At 38.1% G+C, this 18,745-nt stretch overlaps 1 protein-coding gene across 7 annotated transcripts in view; it reads right to left on the bottom strand.

Moving 5' to 3' along the window:
• DOP1A (DOP1 leucine zipper like protein A) overlaps positions 1 to 18,745 on the bottom strand; it is a 109,424-nt gene that overhangs the window by 10,364 nt on the left and 80,315 nt on the right. For all 7 annotated transcript variants that reach the window (XR_010933829.1, XM_067702676.1, XM_067702673.1 and 4 more), the window contains 12 exons: positions 18,237 to 18,348; positions 17,948 to 18,130; positions 16,410 to 16,535; positions 11,473 to 11,607; positions 8,671 to 8,726; positions 7,411 to 7,515; positions 2,863 to 2,929; positions 2,565 to 2,709; positions 2,317 to 2,396; positions 1,364 to 1,473; positions 954 to 1,103; positions 745 to 806 (listed from right to left, as the gene is read on the bottom strand). Coding sequence is in view for 6 of the 7 variants with exons in the window: in XM_067702676.1 (XP_067558777.1) it covers positions 745 to 806; positions 954 to 1,103; positions 1,364 to 1,473; positions 2,317 to 2,396; positions 2,565 to 2,709; positions 2,863 to 2,929; positions 7,411 to 7,515; positions 8,671 to 8,726; positions 11,473 to 11,607; positions 16,410 to 16,535; positions 17,948 to 18,130; positions 18,237 to 18,348 (1,331 nt within the window). In the remaining variant the exon portion in view is untranslated. The remainder of the gene's footprint in view (positions 1 to 744; positions 807 to 953; positions 1,104 to 1,363; positions 1,474 to 2,316; positions 2,397 to 2,564; positions 2,710 to 2,862; positions 2,930 to 7,410; positions 7,516 to 8,670; positions 8,727 to 11,472; positions 11,608 to 16,409; positions 16,536 to 17,947; positions 18,131 to 18,236; positions 18,349 to 18,745) is intronic.

Raw genomic sequence — 18,745 nt, forward strand, 5'->3', positions numbered from 1 at the left:
TAGAGAGAATACGGTGTCCCTTTTCCAGAGGGGGAAACTGCAGCTTGGGTTAAGAACTGACAAGAAATTCTACAGATCCATCCAACTTCACTGCTATTTAAGGTCATTAGTTTAATAACTTTCAAACTTTTAGAAAACCTTTTTTTTCCAGATTAGATACTATGAGGAAGCCTAATATATAAGCCAGTAAGATAGAGAAGAAGTGGTGCAGAGAGCGATTCTGGCCTTTCTGGCCCCTCACTTTCTTCCTTCCAAGAAGATAAACACAGCCCCAGGACTCTTTTTTGGCCGAGCCATGCAGCGTGTGGGATCTTAGTTCCCGGACCAGGGATTGAACTCGTGCCCCCTGCAGCGGAAGCTCGGAATCTTAACCACCGGACCGCCAGGGAAGTCCCCAGAGCCCCAGGATTTAGAGGGAGTTGTTTGCTAGGTTTGTTCCTATTGCTGCCTTTCTTAGCCTCCCTACATGTCAGTCTTTTTGTTCAGTGATTACTTATTGAGTGCCATGTTCTATGTTATGTGCCGAGGAAACAGTCTGGAGACAAATTTGACATGGCCAAATAGTTTTACTTATTATTTATCAACTATGTTGTCCTTTTTAAGTTTTAACATTATGTTCCTATCGGGTACTAAGTATAAGTTGACAAAGAGCTAATTCAACAGTTTCTAGAAAAGAGCAAAGTAAATACGAATGGATCCTGTATAGGAAAGACACTGCTTAGGTTGTCACCCCACAATACTCACTCATCAAATCTCTAAATGTCGTCTTATCATGTGTCATCAGATTGTCCATAATTGCTCTCCAACTGAAAGAGACAAGGATTATGATATGTAAATAAGATTTTGTTGTTGTTTATTATTATTAAAAAAGTGTTCTACTTTGCAGATGGTAGTTGATTTCAACAGACTTTGTGAGGTGCATTATCATGTTGAATAGAAGCAAGGTGACTTACTGATTAACACAAGAGGCATCCATCTGAAAGAAGCTGGGATCCATAAAGAGGTCAAAGGCTTCTTTTTTCCAAGCTCTCCGTGTGTACTGATACCCACTAAGGCTGCTAAGCAGCTGGACACAGGCTCGATAACTAGGGGCATTATGTGCACTAGGAGGAAGGAAAACCACTTTAACCTGTATGTTGTAACTTTAATCACCATATTACGTTATACCTAAGTGGTCACATTTACCTAAAGCACTGATGGGAAATAGAAAGCACTATAAGAGAAATAATTTTTTTTTATCACGATAATTCAAGGTAAAAATAAAGTCATTTTGTGGTAATTCCAAAAATGGCAATAAAGGAACACAATTTATTTTTAACAGAGTATGAGTTAACTAACACATCTAGTTAAATAGTAATAGTACCTGTGATTTCGGAGGTAGGGCACAACATAATGCATGATATTTACAAGTAAAGGAATAACCCGTTCTTTTTCATCACTGTAGAAAACCATATCCAAAAGATGAGCCAAAACCTAAAAAAACGTTAAGAGATGAAATGGAACGTATAATCTGAGAGCTAAAACTGACAGCACTTAGAGGTGGTTTTCAGTCTGTAAGAAAATCTAGAATACCTTAAAATTAGAAAAACCTAAAATCAAATCTCCCTAAGCCATTTTTACATGAATGGTTTCTGCCACAATGGTTTTCTCCGTTATAACTACAGGATATAAATATGGGCAAATTTTACTATTTCTAACCAAGACAGGGAAGACGAGAAAAAGAGAGGTTAAGAACCTTCCAATGTGACAGTGAGTAAACAGCAAATTTAAGACTAGAAACTCAGTATTCCCTTCCCCTGACTGGGTTACGAGGTGGCCTGGGAAAAACCCGACCACATGAATTGAGCTGCAACTCTGTCAGTTTGGTCTTAGTCACACTGTGCTCATCTCTCTCTGTAACCACATCTGTGAAGGGGAAACAAAAATGCCCTGATGACAGGGTATAAAAGAGAGCATGTCAGAGGATGTATATAAAACTGTTTGGTAAACTGTAAATGCTTTGTAGTGGCAAGCATCATTATACCACCTCCACCCTTCCCTCCCACACTGTGAAACAAAAGCACTTATCATTTTTAAAAAGTACACTTTTAAAAAACAGTGCATGGGGGGGAGCAATCTCTAAAGTTAGTATCACTAATATTTAACAAACTACTAACCTGAATACAAAGTCAAAACTTTATTTTACACAGTGATTTCTTGAAGTACAAAACAGTTTTTCAAATTAAAATCTTCTCTGTAAGAATTACTTGCTAATATTTAATTGTGAAACTGTCTACTTGAAAGTTCATGTGAAAAAACCCGATAATGTTTATTTACCTCAGAGAGTAATGTCAATGCATGGACACTATATACAGAAGGAGTTATGTTTGAGGTTTCCATTGCAGGTGATAACATATCTAAGTAAGAGAAAAGACAGGTAAAGATATGGTTAGGTTTTTTTCCCCCGCTGAAAAAAGCTAAACACAAGAAAAGAGATGATTTTACTGTACTTACAGTGCTGACTGCAATAAATTCTTAGTGAACAGATGCCTACAAATATAAACTTAAATGTCTGAGATCAATACCTTCAACATCAGATTCCAAATTGGTTCCATCTACCATTATTTTGGGAGAAGGTTTAACTTCAAGATTTCGCCGCAGCCATGTTGTCTGTTCCAAAGAAGAACCTGCGATTGCACCGATCGCATCCACTATTTTATGAGTCACATCCTGGAGAAACAAGGATAACCCATTATATCTATGTATGTACACAGGCGCACACACAAAACTTCACAGATGATCTTATCTGACTTCCCCATGTTAGACTTGAAGTACTGAGAAACACAGAGTTTGGGCAACAGCTCTCAATTCAGAATGACTTACCTGGAGGTCTCTTTGGTCTTTTTTATTTTCCAAACTAGGGTTTTTCATAATAAACTCATTCAAAACCCTAAAAGGACCAAAGAAAAAAACAAACAGGAAATATTAGTGTAAAGAAAATGATGCAATCTAATTTTTCACAGTGAGCAAGTGGTTTTGTGGCCTGAATTTCTATTTTATGTGTTTAATGAATGTGTGTATAAATGGATATCCTATGACTCAGGTGAAACGTATAAACATATGCATGAAAGACCTGTACAAGGATGTCTATAACAGCATTATTTGTAAAATCCAAAACAGGAAAGAACCCAAATGTCCAGCAACAGAAGAGATAAATTGTGGCATATTCATACAATGAAACACCAAACAGCAATGAAAAGGAATAAATTATAGCTACATGAAATTACGTGGATAAATTTTATAAACATATGTTGTGTGAAAGAAGTAGACACAAAAGAAAATATATATAATTATTATTCAAAACAAGACAAAATTTATCTGTGTTGTTAGAAGTCAGAACAGCGGTTTATCTTGGGGTGAAGGGAAAGGCCAGTAATTGGGAGGGGACCTGAGGGGACATATGATGTCTTATTTCTTAATTTAGGTTTGTGGTTGAACAGTTGGTATATTCACTTCATAATAACTTGTGGAGTTGTATGTGTTTTATACATCAACAAAAAATTTTAAAAATACCCCAAATCCCACCAATCTTAAATTGTAATATAAAAATGGTTTCTTGTGTGTGTGTGTATGTGTGTGTGTGAGTGTGTACAGCAGACAGGTATAAAAGATTAAAAATACTTCATGAATGGAAAAAAATCCATTTCCATTGTTTGCTAAAATTCCACTCAATATTTACCTTGACTTGCTTTTATTAAGGTAAATTATATGTATAATTATTTCCAAACTAATATGAAAAGTGATACTGAAGAGCAATCATATCAATTTGTATTTTATAATTAGGAATTTTTAAAGGATCAGTGGAATGGCTGGGGGAAAAAATAAGCCATCAGAAATTTAAAAAGGGAATTTTCTAGTATAACTGAAAATGTCCAACTTTTAATTTAAACACTCAGAAGATAACACACATTGAGAAGGAGGTAGGATCGTTCATTATCCAAGAAACAAGAAAGGAATTAAAAAACAGGTGAGGAAACAGTAAATCTTGTGGGGGAGAAGCTACAAGTCATAATAGATGGCCTTAATTTTTTTTTTTTTTTTTTTTTGGGGGGTACGCGGGCCTCTCACTGCTGTGGCCTCTCCGTTGCGGAGCACAGGCTCCGGACGTGCAGGCTCAGCGGCCATGGCTCACAGGCCCAGCCACTCTGCGGCATGTGCGATCTTCCCGGACCGGGGCATGAACCCGTGTCCCCTGCATCGGCAGGCGGACCCCCAACCACTGAGCCACCAGGGAAGCCCCGATGGCCTTAATTTTTAATGAAATCAGCCAGCGGGATATTTGGTGATGATTCAAAGAACTGTCCATATATTCCCTCTTTGAGCCTTAGAACAATTCAGAGGTAGGTAAGGCAGGTACTGTTATTCTTGACAGACGGGAAAATAGTCTTGGAGAAGTTTACTGATGTACCCAGGGTGCCAGAGATGAGGGTTAGAACTAGAGATCAGAAGATAAGAATCAGATATCTTCACGAGAACATTGTTTGAGTTCCGGTGTTTACCGTTATCGGTCATCACTAAAAATTATCACACACGCTCGTTATCTTAATCTTTGATCCAGGAATTGCAGACACTGAGTCCACTGCTCTTTTCATTACACGTTCAGTGTCTAAAACTCCTTCAGCTTTTTGGTTTAGAGAATAGACAGCACGAGGGTCTAGGGATCATCGTGACCCCTGACGCTCTTGAGGATTGCTAGCTCACTGTGGCCGGGTTGGGCTCCCTGTGTTACTCAGCTTCTGCAGGCTGATCTACTCTCCTCCAGCTCTCATCACTGTCTCTCCACCCCTTCTCTGCTTCCTGGTGGAAGACTACACTCCTACATTTACCAGAACACTTGAGGCCATTTTACTAAAGAGCCCTCACTTTCCCTCCCCTCCACTTCAAAATTTTCTAGACCTCTGGTTGCCAAACCAGAATCACCAGTTTTCTTAAGGACAACAGAGAAGCTAAGTCTGTGTATATAGATCCTGACAACTACCCATTTAAAATCACCATCAGAGGGCTTCCCTGGTGGTGCAGTGGTTGAGTCCACCTGCCGATGCAGGGGACACAGGCTCGAGCCCTGGTCCGGGAAGATCCCACATGCCGCGGGGCAACTAAGCCCATGAGCCACAGCTACTGAGCCTGCGCTCTAGAGCCCGTGCTCCACAACAAGAGAAGCCACTGCAATGAGAAACCCGCGCACCGCGACAAAGAGTGGCCCCCACTCGCCTCAACTAGAGAAAGCTCGTGCACAGCAACGAAGACCCAATGCAGCCAAAAATAAAAATACCATCAGAGCTACAGGGGTTGAACAGAAGGTTGAAGTTCTTTGCACTTGGTTGAATTTACATCCATTCAGCGTGAAAACATGTGGACTGTGTGAGGTAATGTAACCCAGGTTGGAGAAAAGTGTATTCCCTTTCCTTCCCCTCTTCTGTCTTAAGCAGTCCTTTTCAAACTTTAGGGTATACTCAAATCACTTGAGACTTGTTAAAAGGCAGATTCTGATTCGGGTGGTCTGGGGCGGAGACTGCGACTCTGCATTTCTAACAAGCTCCCAGGCGATTCCAGTGCTGCTGGCTGAAGGATCAACCTCTGAGTAGCAAAGTCTTAGAGAAAATGCAGCAGGACTTCCCTGGTGGCGTAGTGGTTAAGACTCCGCGCTCCCAATGCAGGGGGCCCGGGTTTGATCCCTGGTCAGGGAACTAGGTCCCACGCGCGTGCTGCAACTAAGGAGCCCGCCTGCCGCAACTAAGACCTAGCACAACCAAATAAATAAATTAATTGATTTAAAAAATGCAGCCTTCTTTCTCACTCTTACACCTGCCATTCCCTGGGCTCCATCCCCTCCCAGCTGTCTCTGGAATCTGGTGCTATCAAGGAGCCCCCCGCTCTCTACAATCTTCTGTCTAGCACTCTCCTCTTATATGACACTTATCATCGGCCAGGCACTATTCTAGGAATTTAACAAATATTAATTCATTTAATCCTCGTAACAACTTTATGAGGGAGGCCCTATTATCGTCTCCATTTTACAGATGGAGAGGTTAATAACCTGCCCAAGGCCATACAGCAAAGAAGTAAAGGAGCTGGGATTTGAATCCAGGAAGAGTCTTTGTTGTTCACTACTCAACATCCTCAGGTCATCCTTACCATTAATGATGACTTTCAAATCACATTTCCTCCTGCTACCTTGCCAGTTCTCTTTCTTCTCATAATCACACATTCAAAGAATAATCCACACTTACTTTCTCACTCTAACCCTTGCTGTGCTTATCGTCTCACCAAACTCCTCTCTCCTAAATCACCAATCCTCTCCAAATCATCAATACATACAGCCTCTTTATTATATATCATCTTCCTTAATCTTTCTGAAGGGGTTAGCCAAGCCCTCTTAAATTCTCTTTGCTTCTAGAACATTGAATATGCCTGTTTTCTTCTAACTTTCCGATGTTTCAGTGTTTGCTTTTCTACCTCCTTTGCTGGCCCACTTTCCTTCTTTTGTTGTCCTGTGATTTCAATCCCACCATCCACAGCACACAAACCTGCTACCTCCCACGAGAAACAATTCCTAGTGTATCTTCTTTTCCCTCTGATCCATTCTACTATTAATTTGCCAGTCATGACCCATCTCAAAACCTGCCATCACTCCCACTCCCTTCCCAAGGCCAAACTTCTTAATGAAAATGCAAAATCCTTCCCCCTTCTAGCTCCCATCTCCCTTTTCATCCACCCACCATTCCACTGCTGTGCCCTACTTCATAGCCAAACGAGACAAGGTACCTTGCCCAGTGTACCCTTCCCCTTCCTGTTCCACAAAGGCTTTCTGCTCCTACCACCTCCATTCACTGAGCAAATACTTCTTAGGGACATATTATGAACCAAGAATAATGGAGAGCAAAAGACAGACATTGCCTAGGACATCATGGTGCATGCAGTTAAGGGTGACTGGAATTTATCAAATAATCACACACATTATTAACATAGATCAGGAAACAACATGACAGAGAGAAAATGACTCTTCCAAATCTTTTTATGTTTAGGGCCCTGAACTCAAATGACCCTCCTCTAGAAGTTCCCCTTCAGCCGTCCTACTCACCCTCACCCCTTCCAATCCCACACTTTCTCCTACGTGACTAAGGCTGCAACAGCTTTATGTTAGCACATTTACATTTTCCACGTGTATAAACACACAATGTTCCCTCCGAATCCTCCCCCGCCCCCCCCCTTTTTTTTTTACTGGCCTCATATTATACATCTAGTTCTGTACCTTTGAGAATCCTATGAGAAGGTAGACGTCACACAGTCACCCAAAACATGTTATTCAGCAATCAGACAATGAACATTATTCATTTATTTGAAATCATATTTTTAAGTGAAATTGCTTACCCAAGTATAAGAAACTGCCCTGGGGCTGGAAGGCTCAATTGTATGGAGTCTTTCAGAAGTATCAACAATGATGCCCAGCTATCCACTAAATTGGGCACTGGAATTCTGCAAGATAAACATAGCTTCTATATATAGAGAAAGCCAACATCAACTTTAACTTTCCCTATATTTCCCCGTCTTTACCATATTTTCCTACTACTTTCTCTGAAACATTTCCTGTATTTTTATAGACTGTGATAGAACATTTCTAAAAGCTTTATATTTTCTACTAATATTATATATAAAAAGGAAACCAAGCACACTGAAAATATCCAGTGTAAATTATTAGTCTAGAAATTCTGCTGTATAGAAATACCAATTTTTAATCACATGGACTCTCAAAAGTAAAATACAACTGCAATACAACGGCAATAAATCTCTGCCATCATAGTTACCTACTCAATCCTGTTCTCTCCACATCTCTCTCATATTGGCTCTTTCGTCTTCACCTATGAGTCTCTATCTCACCTAAGGGAGAGCCGTCAATCTATCCTGAATATCAATCACCTCTAGAGAAATTAAGATTATTACCTCTGTTTCCGGCTGACCTTAACCCTAACTCCTCTCTATGTAACCTAAATTCAGCTTTTAGGCAGTCCTTGCACTAAATCACAACCAGTTTAACCTAACTTTATAAATGTTAATCATAGATCACAGACTGTTGCCAAGCTTGATGATTAAAATGGAAACTACCCTATACGGGAGGATTAAGATTCAGGTTCTTAAGTAAGAAGTTTATCAAAACTCAAATCAACTAACTTCTGTTCAGTTGTCAGTTAAATGCAAAACTGGAATACCACAAAAAGAAGATATTTTCATATCATCATTCCTAACATTAAAAACAGATTAGATTACCATGTGTTCGCCTATATCAAAATAATGGATTTAGTGGCAGTAGGCATGGTTTCAAGAGTAGGATATAGCTTTTCATTCATATGTAAATGATTTTCTTACAATTCACTGTTTTAATGTCCAGTGTATCTTTAATACACTTAGGTGTTTATGTTCCTAGGATTTGCATGACTGGGTCATTAAGAGACCAATGACCTTTATTAGTATATCCGTAAACAATGTTTTTCTGTTTCTACTATTAGTTCTTTTAGTTTTAGAAGGAAAAAAATAAGCAACTTCTTGAAAGAATTCAGGTGCTTTTCTCCTATATTTCCTAACTTTTATACACTGCTAAATGAAATGAGGAGAGATCCACATCAGTTATCTTACCTTTGAATGTAAGCATAGAAAAACTGAAGCATGCAGACTTCCAGAGAAAGATGTTTCTATAAACAAAAGAAATCAGTTTTATAGTGAAGAAAAATGCTGCCTCTCCTTTTCATAGTTGCAACTACTCTGTATTTTACTGCCAATTTTAAATTAAAAAATGAAAAGCAAACAAAATCAAACACTAGGTTGTCATAAAAACCACACAGCTCTCTTCCATGTAGTAGGGAAAACACAGAACAAAAGCTATTTAAAAAGTTGAAAATGGACAGAAGAAATCAAAGTATTCTCAGTCCCCCGCCCCAATCCCATAGCCGAAGTTGATACCCCAGTCATTACTTTTAATGATCCATTCACTCTGTAAGCGTCAACACTATTTTTATTTTAATCAGCCTATGCTTGGCTGGGGCTATCAGAATTAGGTTGAAAGTTTTTATGAAATGCAAATTTAAATCTATTTTACCACACGTTTCTGTTAAATTAGTGTAGTTGTCCCAAATTTGAACTAACTCCTAACAGCTTAAAATGTAATCTTTAACTAAAGGTAGTGCTGAGTGTAACATATAATAAAAAGAACACAACTGTCCTTAAAAATCAGTAACTGGCAAGAAAATAATACTGATGTCCACTAAAATTTACCAATTCGTTACTTTTTAGTATGAACTATTCCCTTGAAAACTTCCCCTTTTACCATATAAAGAAAAATTCAGAATTTAGTATATTGAGAGCAGGGGGTGCAGCAGGTGAGAGGTGTAGAATTTGCTCTTATTTGTTTTTATATCCTTCACACTTAGCCCAATATCTCGGGCACAAGTAGATGCTCAAAATATTATGCTGAATTGAGCTTTCACATGCAAATTTAAAATCCTACCACAAATGCCCCAGAGGTGATTTCAGAACAGTAAGGAAATTGTTAAAAAGTTAATAGGAGGATTAATCTCCAAAACATACAAGCAACTCATGCAGCTCAATATCAAAAAAACAAACAACCCAATCCAAAAATGGGCAGAAGACCTAAATAGACATTTCTCCAAAGAAGACGTACAGATTGCCAACAAACACATGAAAGAATGCTCAACATGATTAATCATTAGAGAAATGCAAATCAAAACTACAATGAGATATCATCTCACACCAGTCAGAATGGCCATCATCAAAAAATCTAGAAACAATAAATGCTGGAGAGGGTGTGGAGAAAAGGGAACCCTCTTGCACTGTTGGTGGGAATGTAAATTGATACAGCCATTATGGAGAACAGTATGGAGGTTCCTTAAAAAAACTAAAAATAGAACTACGATACAACCCAGCAAACCCACTACTGGACATATACCCTGAGAAAACTATAATTCAAAAAGAGTCATGTACCAAAATGTTCATTGCAGCTCTATTTACAATAGCCAGGACATGGAAGCAACCTAAGTGTCCACCAACAGATGAATGGATAAAGATGATGTGGTACATGTATACAATGGAATATTACTCAGCCATAAAAAGGAACGAAACTGAGTTATTTGTAGTGAGGTGGATGGACCTAGAGACTGTCATACAGAGTGAAGTAAGTCAGAAGGAGAAAAACAAATACCGTATGCTAACACATATATATGGAATCTAAAAAAAAAAGAAAAAACAGTGATCAGAAGAACCTAGGGGCAAGACGGGAATAAAGATGCAGACCTATTAGAGAATGGATTTGAGGACACGGGGAGGGGGAAGGGTAAGCTGGGACAAAGTGAGAGAGTAGCATGAACATATATACACTACCAAATGTAAAATAGATAGCTAGTGGGAAGCAGCCGCATAGCACAGGGAGATCAGCTCGGTGCTTTGTGACCACCTAGAGGGGTGGGATAGGGAGGGTGGGAGGGAGAGAGATGCAAGAGGGAACAGATATGGGGACATATGTATATGTATAACTGATTCACTTTGTTATAAAGCAGAAACTAACACACCATTGTAAAGCAATTATACTCCAATAAAGATGTTAAAAATAAATAAAATAAAAATAAACTCATGGTAGGAAAAAAAAGTTAATAAGGACACTGGCTATTCACACACACAAGTAATACACTCTTCAGGCAACAGAAAAAATAATATTTTCAGGTATGTGTAATAATTCTTTTAAGGAAGTGATTAGGTCTATTTTGCCTTGGCTTAAAATCTAATGTTTTCAGTTGGTAAATAGTTTTTAAGAAAATAGGACCTCTTAGTGTTCTGGAACAAAGAGCAAAAAAAGTAGAGAAGTCCATAACTTTAGTAATTTGTAGACTTTTATGTCTGCCTAGCTAGAGACAATGCATTGTGAATGTAGAGACTCCGTTACTCATTTTTTGGCAGCCCTCGCACAGCACAGTTTGTACATGGTCAAGAAATGACACTGACTAGCACTAAGGTTATGGCAAAATGTGGGGAGTTTACAGACTTGAGACATTCATTCTGAAGAGAATGCAGTACGAAGCTGTGAAAAAGGCAACAACTGAGGTAAACAGACCTTGGGCTCTGGCTTCTGTGCTCTTCCTTTACATGACCAGAAAAATCTCACCTAAGAATTTGGTCCCACAGCCCCTAACTGCCTTAGACGTACATCTGGAGAGCTACAAGCAGTGAACTGCTCTTCACTGGCCACAGGGATGATCACACAGCAAGTCACTGCAGATGCTGAGAACTGTTTTTATTAGGGTGATTCGAGGAACACATGCAGTCATTTCTGCAATCCTTTTAAATAAAAGTATGTATTGTACAAAAAATATCTTACCTACCAGGGTCATTTCCGAAATACAACTGTCAACAAATCAAAGTTCTTCTTACCTTGTCCTTGGCTATGGCTGGCGGCTGCTTTAAAACTTCCTTCACCGTCTGTATGACAGTTTCTGCTCTCATGACACTGATTGAACGAACCAGTTCTACTAGTAAGAGCTGTTCTTCACTGGCTGCAGGAATAACCTGGAGAACACATCATTGTATTCACTTATGTACGTGTATATTTAAGTCTTTTAAGACACATCACAGAATCAAGAGAATATTTTATGGCCTCTTCTTTAGGTAAAATTTCTTTTTTTATCCATATAATACCTGTACCTCATTTCAAAAAATCAAATAGGACAACAAGCCTTTTAAGACAAAACAGCAGTGCCCTCGCACTTCTCATGCCCCAAAGCAACAATGCTCAGTTCTTAGCTCTTTTCTATCATTTCTGAGTAATATACACTCTTATTACTTTTCCTACTTCACCATATTTTCTTTAATTTTACACATCATCTACTGACTTCCTACTTTAGAAGACAAAGGTTTAGCTCTCTTACACTTTTCTCCCTATCCTCCCAACGTAGTTACATCATAACTTCATTTAAATCAACATCTAGGGTTCACATGACTACTTATGGTTATGCTGTGTATTATCACTGCATGTCTTTTCTTGTATGACTTTTTGTTTTCCCTAGAGTTAAACTGTTTTCTTTTGCCAATCTTTAAAATAGTTTTCATTATTCATTCCAATGATAAGGTTCAACGAGTCTAGATTAATAAAATAATTTGCCTCAAAGAAATATGATTGTTTTTAATTTAATTTTTTAAGGACTTCCACAAAGAAACACTGGATGTGATGAACTATGTATGCACTTTCATTCATTTCAGAGTTGTTTATGATATGAAGAATTATTTATGCATATTTTGTATATAAATTTCCTCTTTGCACTAAAATCATGATGAAAAAAATAAAAGATGTATGAATAATTGTATATCAACCAGCAGATGGATGAAATAAATGAATATACATCAAAGGAATACAATACCCGTATTCATAATATTTTATATGTAAATGTGTTTAAAATTCTGATAGTATATACAAGAAAACATGGTTATCATTAAGCAGTATGACTTCAGTTGGATTTTTCTACCTTCATAAAAAAAACTTCCTTAATTGTCACAATGTGTTTAATAGAAGTGTGTGTGCACATACACGTGCATTTGTGTGTTTGCACTATTTTTGTTTGCTTGGTTTTCTCTATCACATGTTCATCCACAAACATGCCAAAGACGGTAAATGTCCTGTAATTGCGTATTCAAAAACATCAGATAATTAATCTCTCTACCTTCTACTTGGGTTGGTACTCTCTAGGCTTGCTATACAGTATCATCTTGATATCTCTCCTGTGACCATCAGTCTTAAAGATTCCCTTTCCTTTTCTTCTGTGTCGGAACTCCTATTTCTTGGACCCCATGTTGCCTTCTTTCTTGTTTTTTTCCTCCTCTGGTGGAGATACATCTTACAATAGCTGAGAAAGGGTGAATTGATCACAATTTTTTTGTTTTTTTGAGACACTTCATGGTCAAAACTCACTTGAGTGACAGTTTGGCTCGGTTAGAATTATAGATTGAAACTAATTTTCCCATCATAATTTCTAGTGCTGCTGTTGACAAGTCTTATCATTATTCCATTGAATATGACCAGTATTTTCTCTTTAGAAGACTGTCAGATCTTTTTTTTTAATTTCTTTTTTATTTTTATTTATTTTTTTGCGGTACGCGGGCCTCTCACTGTTGTGGCCCCTCCCGTTGCGGAGCACAGGCTCCGGACGCGCAGGCCCAGCGGCCATGGCTCACGGGCCCAGCCGCTCCGCGGCATGTGGGATCCTCCCGGACCGGGGCACGAACCCGTGCCTCCTGCATCAGCAGGCGGACTCTCAACCACTGCGCCACCAGGGAAGCCCCTGTAAGATCTCCTTTTTATCTTCGGTGTTTTGAAATTACTTGCTGATCTTTGTGTAGACATATCTCTTTTTACAGTGCCTGCAGCAACTCATTTCCTTCATTTCTGCGGGATTTCCTTGTACTATTTCTTAGATACTTTTCTTCCTTCATTTTTTCTATTCCTTCTTTCTTCAAAAAGATCTTGAGCCTCCGGTATCATTTCCGTAATTTTTAAATCTCCTTTCACCTATTTTCCATATCTCTAAATTTACATCCTATATTTGGTATTTATCTACTTTCACTTTCCAACCCTTATAACTGATTTTGTTTTGCTTCTGCTATAAAATTTTTTAACATTCAAGATAACTTAAAAATTTTGCAATAGTCTTTCTTATCTCTTCTTATTTCATGGATGCAATATGGTTTTACCTCTTGAAGGACATTACTATTATTTACATTTTCTTCTGTTACATGCATTGTTTCTTTTGACTTTCTCTATTTAGTTGTTTCGGTCTTTGTCTAATTTTTTGAGACTTTCTTCATGAGTTGGCTCTCTATCAATTTTAAATGTGAGTAATAATAATATAACTATATATATATTTACAGAGTGCTTATTAAGTGCTGTGCATTGGTAAGTGCCACATATATATTTTTCCTTCTTCCCTTCCTCCCTCTCTCTCTCTCTCTCACTTTCTTTCTGATTCTCACAACCCCATGAAGTAGTACTGCTACCCTGAAGAAGTCATATAGTTAGTGAGTGGAGAAGTCAATATTTGAACCCCAGAGATCTGGTTTCAAAGTCTGCACTCTTAACAACTATGCTACTATTGCCTTTCAAAAAGAAAGTAAAACATGATGGGAACTCAAGCATTTGTGCACAGGACTACTGGATAGGTGGGCCTTCCTGTGTGGTGATAGCAGCCTAGTTTGTTTTTGCTAGGAGACTCAAAAACTTCAGTAGCTATAGATCTTTTTTCTTGGTCAGGTCATTTTCCTAGAGAGGAATCCTCCAAACTGCTACCTGAGGGACACAGTAACTTCCTGCCATCTCACTGGGGTGAGGGTGATTCCCATTTTTCAAAATGTAGACTTTTGAATGCTGGTTTCAGCATGAAGTCTAATTTCTACTTGTGTCAACCTTATGCCCTTGGGTCAAGAGCCCCTCTTTTTTTTAAAAATTAATTAATTAATTTTTGGTTGCGTTGGGTCTTTGTTGCTGCGAGCAGGCTTTCTCTAGTTGTGGTGAGCGGGCGCTACTCTTCATTGCGGTGCACGGGCTTCTCATTGCAGTGATTTCTCTTGTTGTGGAGCACGGGCTCTAGGCGTGTGGGCATCAGTAGCTGTGGTGCGTGGGCATCAGTAGTTGTGGTGCGTGGGCTCAGTAGTTGTGGCTCGTGGGCTCTAGAATACAGGCTCAGTAGTTGTAGCGCACGGGTTTAGTTGCTCTGCAGCATGTGGGATCTTTCCGGACCAGGGCTCGAACCCATGTCCCCTGCATTGGCAGGTGGATTCTTAACCACTGCACCACCAGGTAAGCCCAAGAGCCTCTCTCGATAAACTCTTCACATAGTAAACTTGACTCCAGTCTCCTGATGGGATAGGGTAAGAGAAGTGGGTGGTTGGTTGCTTGGGTTGGGAAAAAGGGATCTATAAACTCTCAATCAGTCCTCCAGATTTCAGCCCCATCCTAACTCTCTGCCTTTAAGAAGTACCTGATACTTCTACTTCCAGAAACTGTCTATAGTTTTTACAGTGGGAATTGAACCCCTTCTTGCAGCAACTTAGTAGAGCAGAGAAGCTGATACTGATATCTAAGTCAATTACAACTCAGACACGTGTTTTTCATCTTGCAAAATTTTGTTGACTCTTATTTTTTTGTGGTGACCTCTCCCAATTTCTTTGTCATTGTGGGTTTTGCCATTAAAAATTTTTTTACTCTCATTTTTGGGAAGAAAGCAGAGAAAAATGCATGTGTTCAATATGCCATATTAAACCACGTGTGCTTGACTGATTTTAAATAGTCTAGGATCTCAGTTCTGTCCAATGTAATATCTACTACTGAATCCTCACATGCAAAATGTCATATAAGTGGGAATGTTTATTTTTATTACTTTAGATATGTCAGCCTATATGTAATGTGAAATCAGCACAAAAATAAGATTAGAAACCTTTAGCTGGACAAATCATATATCTTATGAGAACATAAATTATTTAATAGCCTTAGTATTCTAATGAGTTAGTATTTATACCCAATCTAGAACACTTTTTTGAGCTTTTTTTCTTTTCAGATTAAAAAAATTTATTAATTTCATTTATTTTTGGCTGCATCGGGTCTTAGCGGTGGTACGTGGGATCTTTTTGTTTCGGCGCGCAGGCTCCTCTCTAGTTGTGGCGCACGGGTTTCTCTCTAGTCATGGCGCATGGGTTTCTCTCTAGTCGTGGTGCACGGGCTCCAGAGCATGTGAACTCTGTAGTTGCGGCATATGAGCTCTCTGGTTGTGGTGCGCAGGCTTAGTTGCCCCGCAGCATGTGGGATCTTAGTTCCCCAACCAGGGATCGAACCTGCATCCCGTGCATTGGAAGGTGGATTCTTAACCACTGGACCACCAGTGAAGTCCAAGAACACTTTTTTGAGCTTTCATACCCACAAAGCAACAAAATTTTCACATACATAATCCAAAGACAACATATGAATTACATTTAGAAATGATTTAAGAGGTCACGTTGTAACAAAAAACTAGTCAAGATGAAAATTTCTCTCCATATTCTTGCCCTGTACCCTGAATGACTATCATTTAAAAAACACATTGCATTATATTACCATTTCTATGTAAAATACAGCTACAGTTTTAATATTACATTAATTACCTGTCTTCACATAAAATATCTTTTACATTTATTTAAGAAATTTAGGCAATATATCATTATCTAAACCTGTACACAAACTTGTTGCCTTTCCACCACCCACCCTATCCCAGCCCCACTGCAACTAATGGAGAATTGAAAATCAGCATGTGCTCACCATATGCTTACCAAATGAAAAGACAAATACATACCTTGGTCCTAGTGGTGGTTTTGTTCTGTCTTCTTTCATTCCATACAAAGGCGATGGCAGCCATAAAGTGAACACCATGATTCATTGAAATGGGCCCCAATAATTCTAGGATCTGCTGTCTCAAGTTCTACAAAAATTTAAGCAAATGACAAGTGAATTAAAAATTATGGAAGCATTAATAACTGCACTTTTAGTTTTTCTTGAAATAATATACAGAACTTGTATGTTTTACTACCTACATAATGGTAGAGGAAACTTTAATAGTGTTAAGAGATGCAACCATGGTCATTTTAATTCAAAAGGAAAAAAAAACCCCTATAATAGTTGAATCCAAACATCAGGACTTAAATACAATTTTCTAATGATTTCTACCCTTCCCCCGCAGTGCCCGGTGTGCTCCCATGACTCCCAGATCTAGGAAGTCAGGTCTAGGAGCAAGATGAGGTAATTGAGGGATATCAATTTGACAACCTGCCATAGCCTAACACGCTTTTAAACATTCACATAATTTCCCTCTAAATATAAAGTAGAAAATTTGGAAAATATCTAAGAGTATAAGAAGAAAAACACTTTTATTAAATCAACGATTAACCTCATCATATTAAGATAATCACTATTAACACGTGAATTTTCTTTATTCCTTTTTCTGCAGATAAATTTTTTTTACATAATTAGAAATGCAATATTTGTTTAATTATGTAACATCCCTGTTCCACTAAACTTTTAAGCACTTTCCATCCACTAAGAATTCTTCAAAACCACGACATTAGTGGCTCCATAATATATAACACTGAACAGATAATTTATTTAGTCATTTCCTTATTGTTTAGGATCTCTCTTTTTTCTGCCATTAGATAAGGCTATAATAAATATTTTATGTATATATTTACATAATTTTGATTACCTCAGAATTCATTACTAAAGTAGATTACTAGGTCAAAGACTATGAAACTTAAAGATCTCTGTACATATTGCTAAACTGTTTTCCAGGAGAGATTTGCATATTAAAATGTCAGCTTGAAATGTCCTAAAAAAAGGAACAAAGTTATAACATGTATGAATGAACCTCAAAAATATTATGTCACATGAAAGAAACTAGATACAAGAGACCAAATAATGTATAATTCCATTTACAGGAAATGGCCTGTAAGTGGTAAAAGCAAATCGATGTACAGAAAACAGATTAGTGGTTGATTGTGGTTAGGGATGGGAACCGAGGGGCTGCAGATGGGCAGGAGGCCTCTTTCTGTGGTGAGGGGTGCGCTCAAACGTTAGGTTGTGGAGACAGTACTACAGCTCTGTACATTTACTAAAAAACAAAACAAACACAAACATTGAATTATGTATGCTTAAAAAGAGTGAATTTTGTGTTATGTCATCTCAATAAAACGGCTAAAAAAATTACTTGATAACTAATTACACAATCCATGCAGAGAATCATAAATACTACTCAAATTATTCACAAATTCAGAACATAATCTTTGGGAGAATCCTCAAATAGCCTCTTGAGCGCCAAGGGTGAAGTGTGAATCATCTAACCTTTGTGGCTCCAAGATTGATAGTGGTAACAGAGGCGGATGCAGCAATGGGTATCTTTTCCGAAGAATCGGCCTGATGCAGTGCACTCCAAAGCAGTGTCACAGAGGACATGATCATGTGAAGGATCGAGAGGATTCCACTGCGGGCTTCGAACAGGTGTTTCTGGTCTACATTGACCAAAAGCTATTGAAGTTGGGGGAAGAAAATGTATCACTTCCTGAGGATTACAAATGGGACTTATTAGGCCTCATAATCTTTAAAAAGCAGTCAAATATTTGTGCAGTCTTACTTGGTGATACTGGGTAGTGGGGTCCAACAAACAGTAGTGGATAATGGCTGTGATCCCTTCCAAAAGGGTAAGAATCATATCTGGTGGAATAATTGATGCCATCCACAGAGGCCTGAAATAAAATGTATCCATTTGAACACAAGTTCTGTGAAAGAGAAGTTTGTGTTTTATCAGTAGTAAATGTCCAGCATGTGACAGGCACACAGTAAGTGCTCAATAAATATTATATAAATAAATAAGTGAATAAATTAGGAGCTTTTATATCCTCATCTAATAAAATAAGTGAGTCACATTAAATGTACTAAAGTTCTTTTTGGATAATAAATTCTACACAAAATAAATACAGCCAGTAAATCTCTAGCAACCATGTAATGGCAGGCATTTCAATATTAAAGGATACAGGCAGTTTTCTTATATTTTATATCTAGTACCTGAGATTATACAGGAGATAAACCAGACACTAGTCTATTAAACATCTGGATAATTTTGACAGATTAATTTTGAACATG

Source organism: Pseudorca crassidens, chromosome 13, assembly GCF_039906515.1.
Source record: "Pseudorca crassidens isolate mPseCra1 chromosome 13, mPseCra1.hap1, whole genome shotgun sequence".
NCBI classification, from domain to species: Eukaryota; Metazoa; Chordata; class Mammalia; order Artiodactyla; family Delphinidae; genus Pseudorca; species Pseudorca crassidens.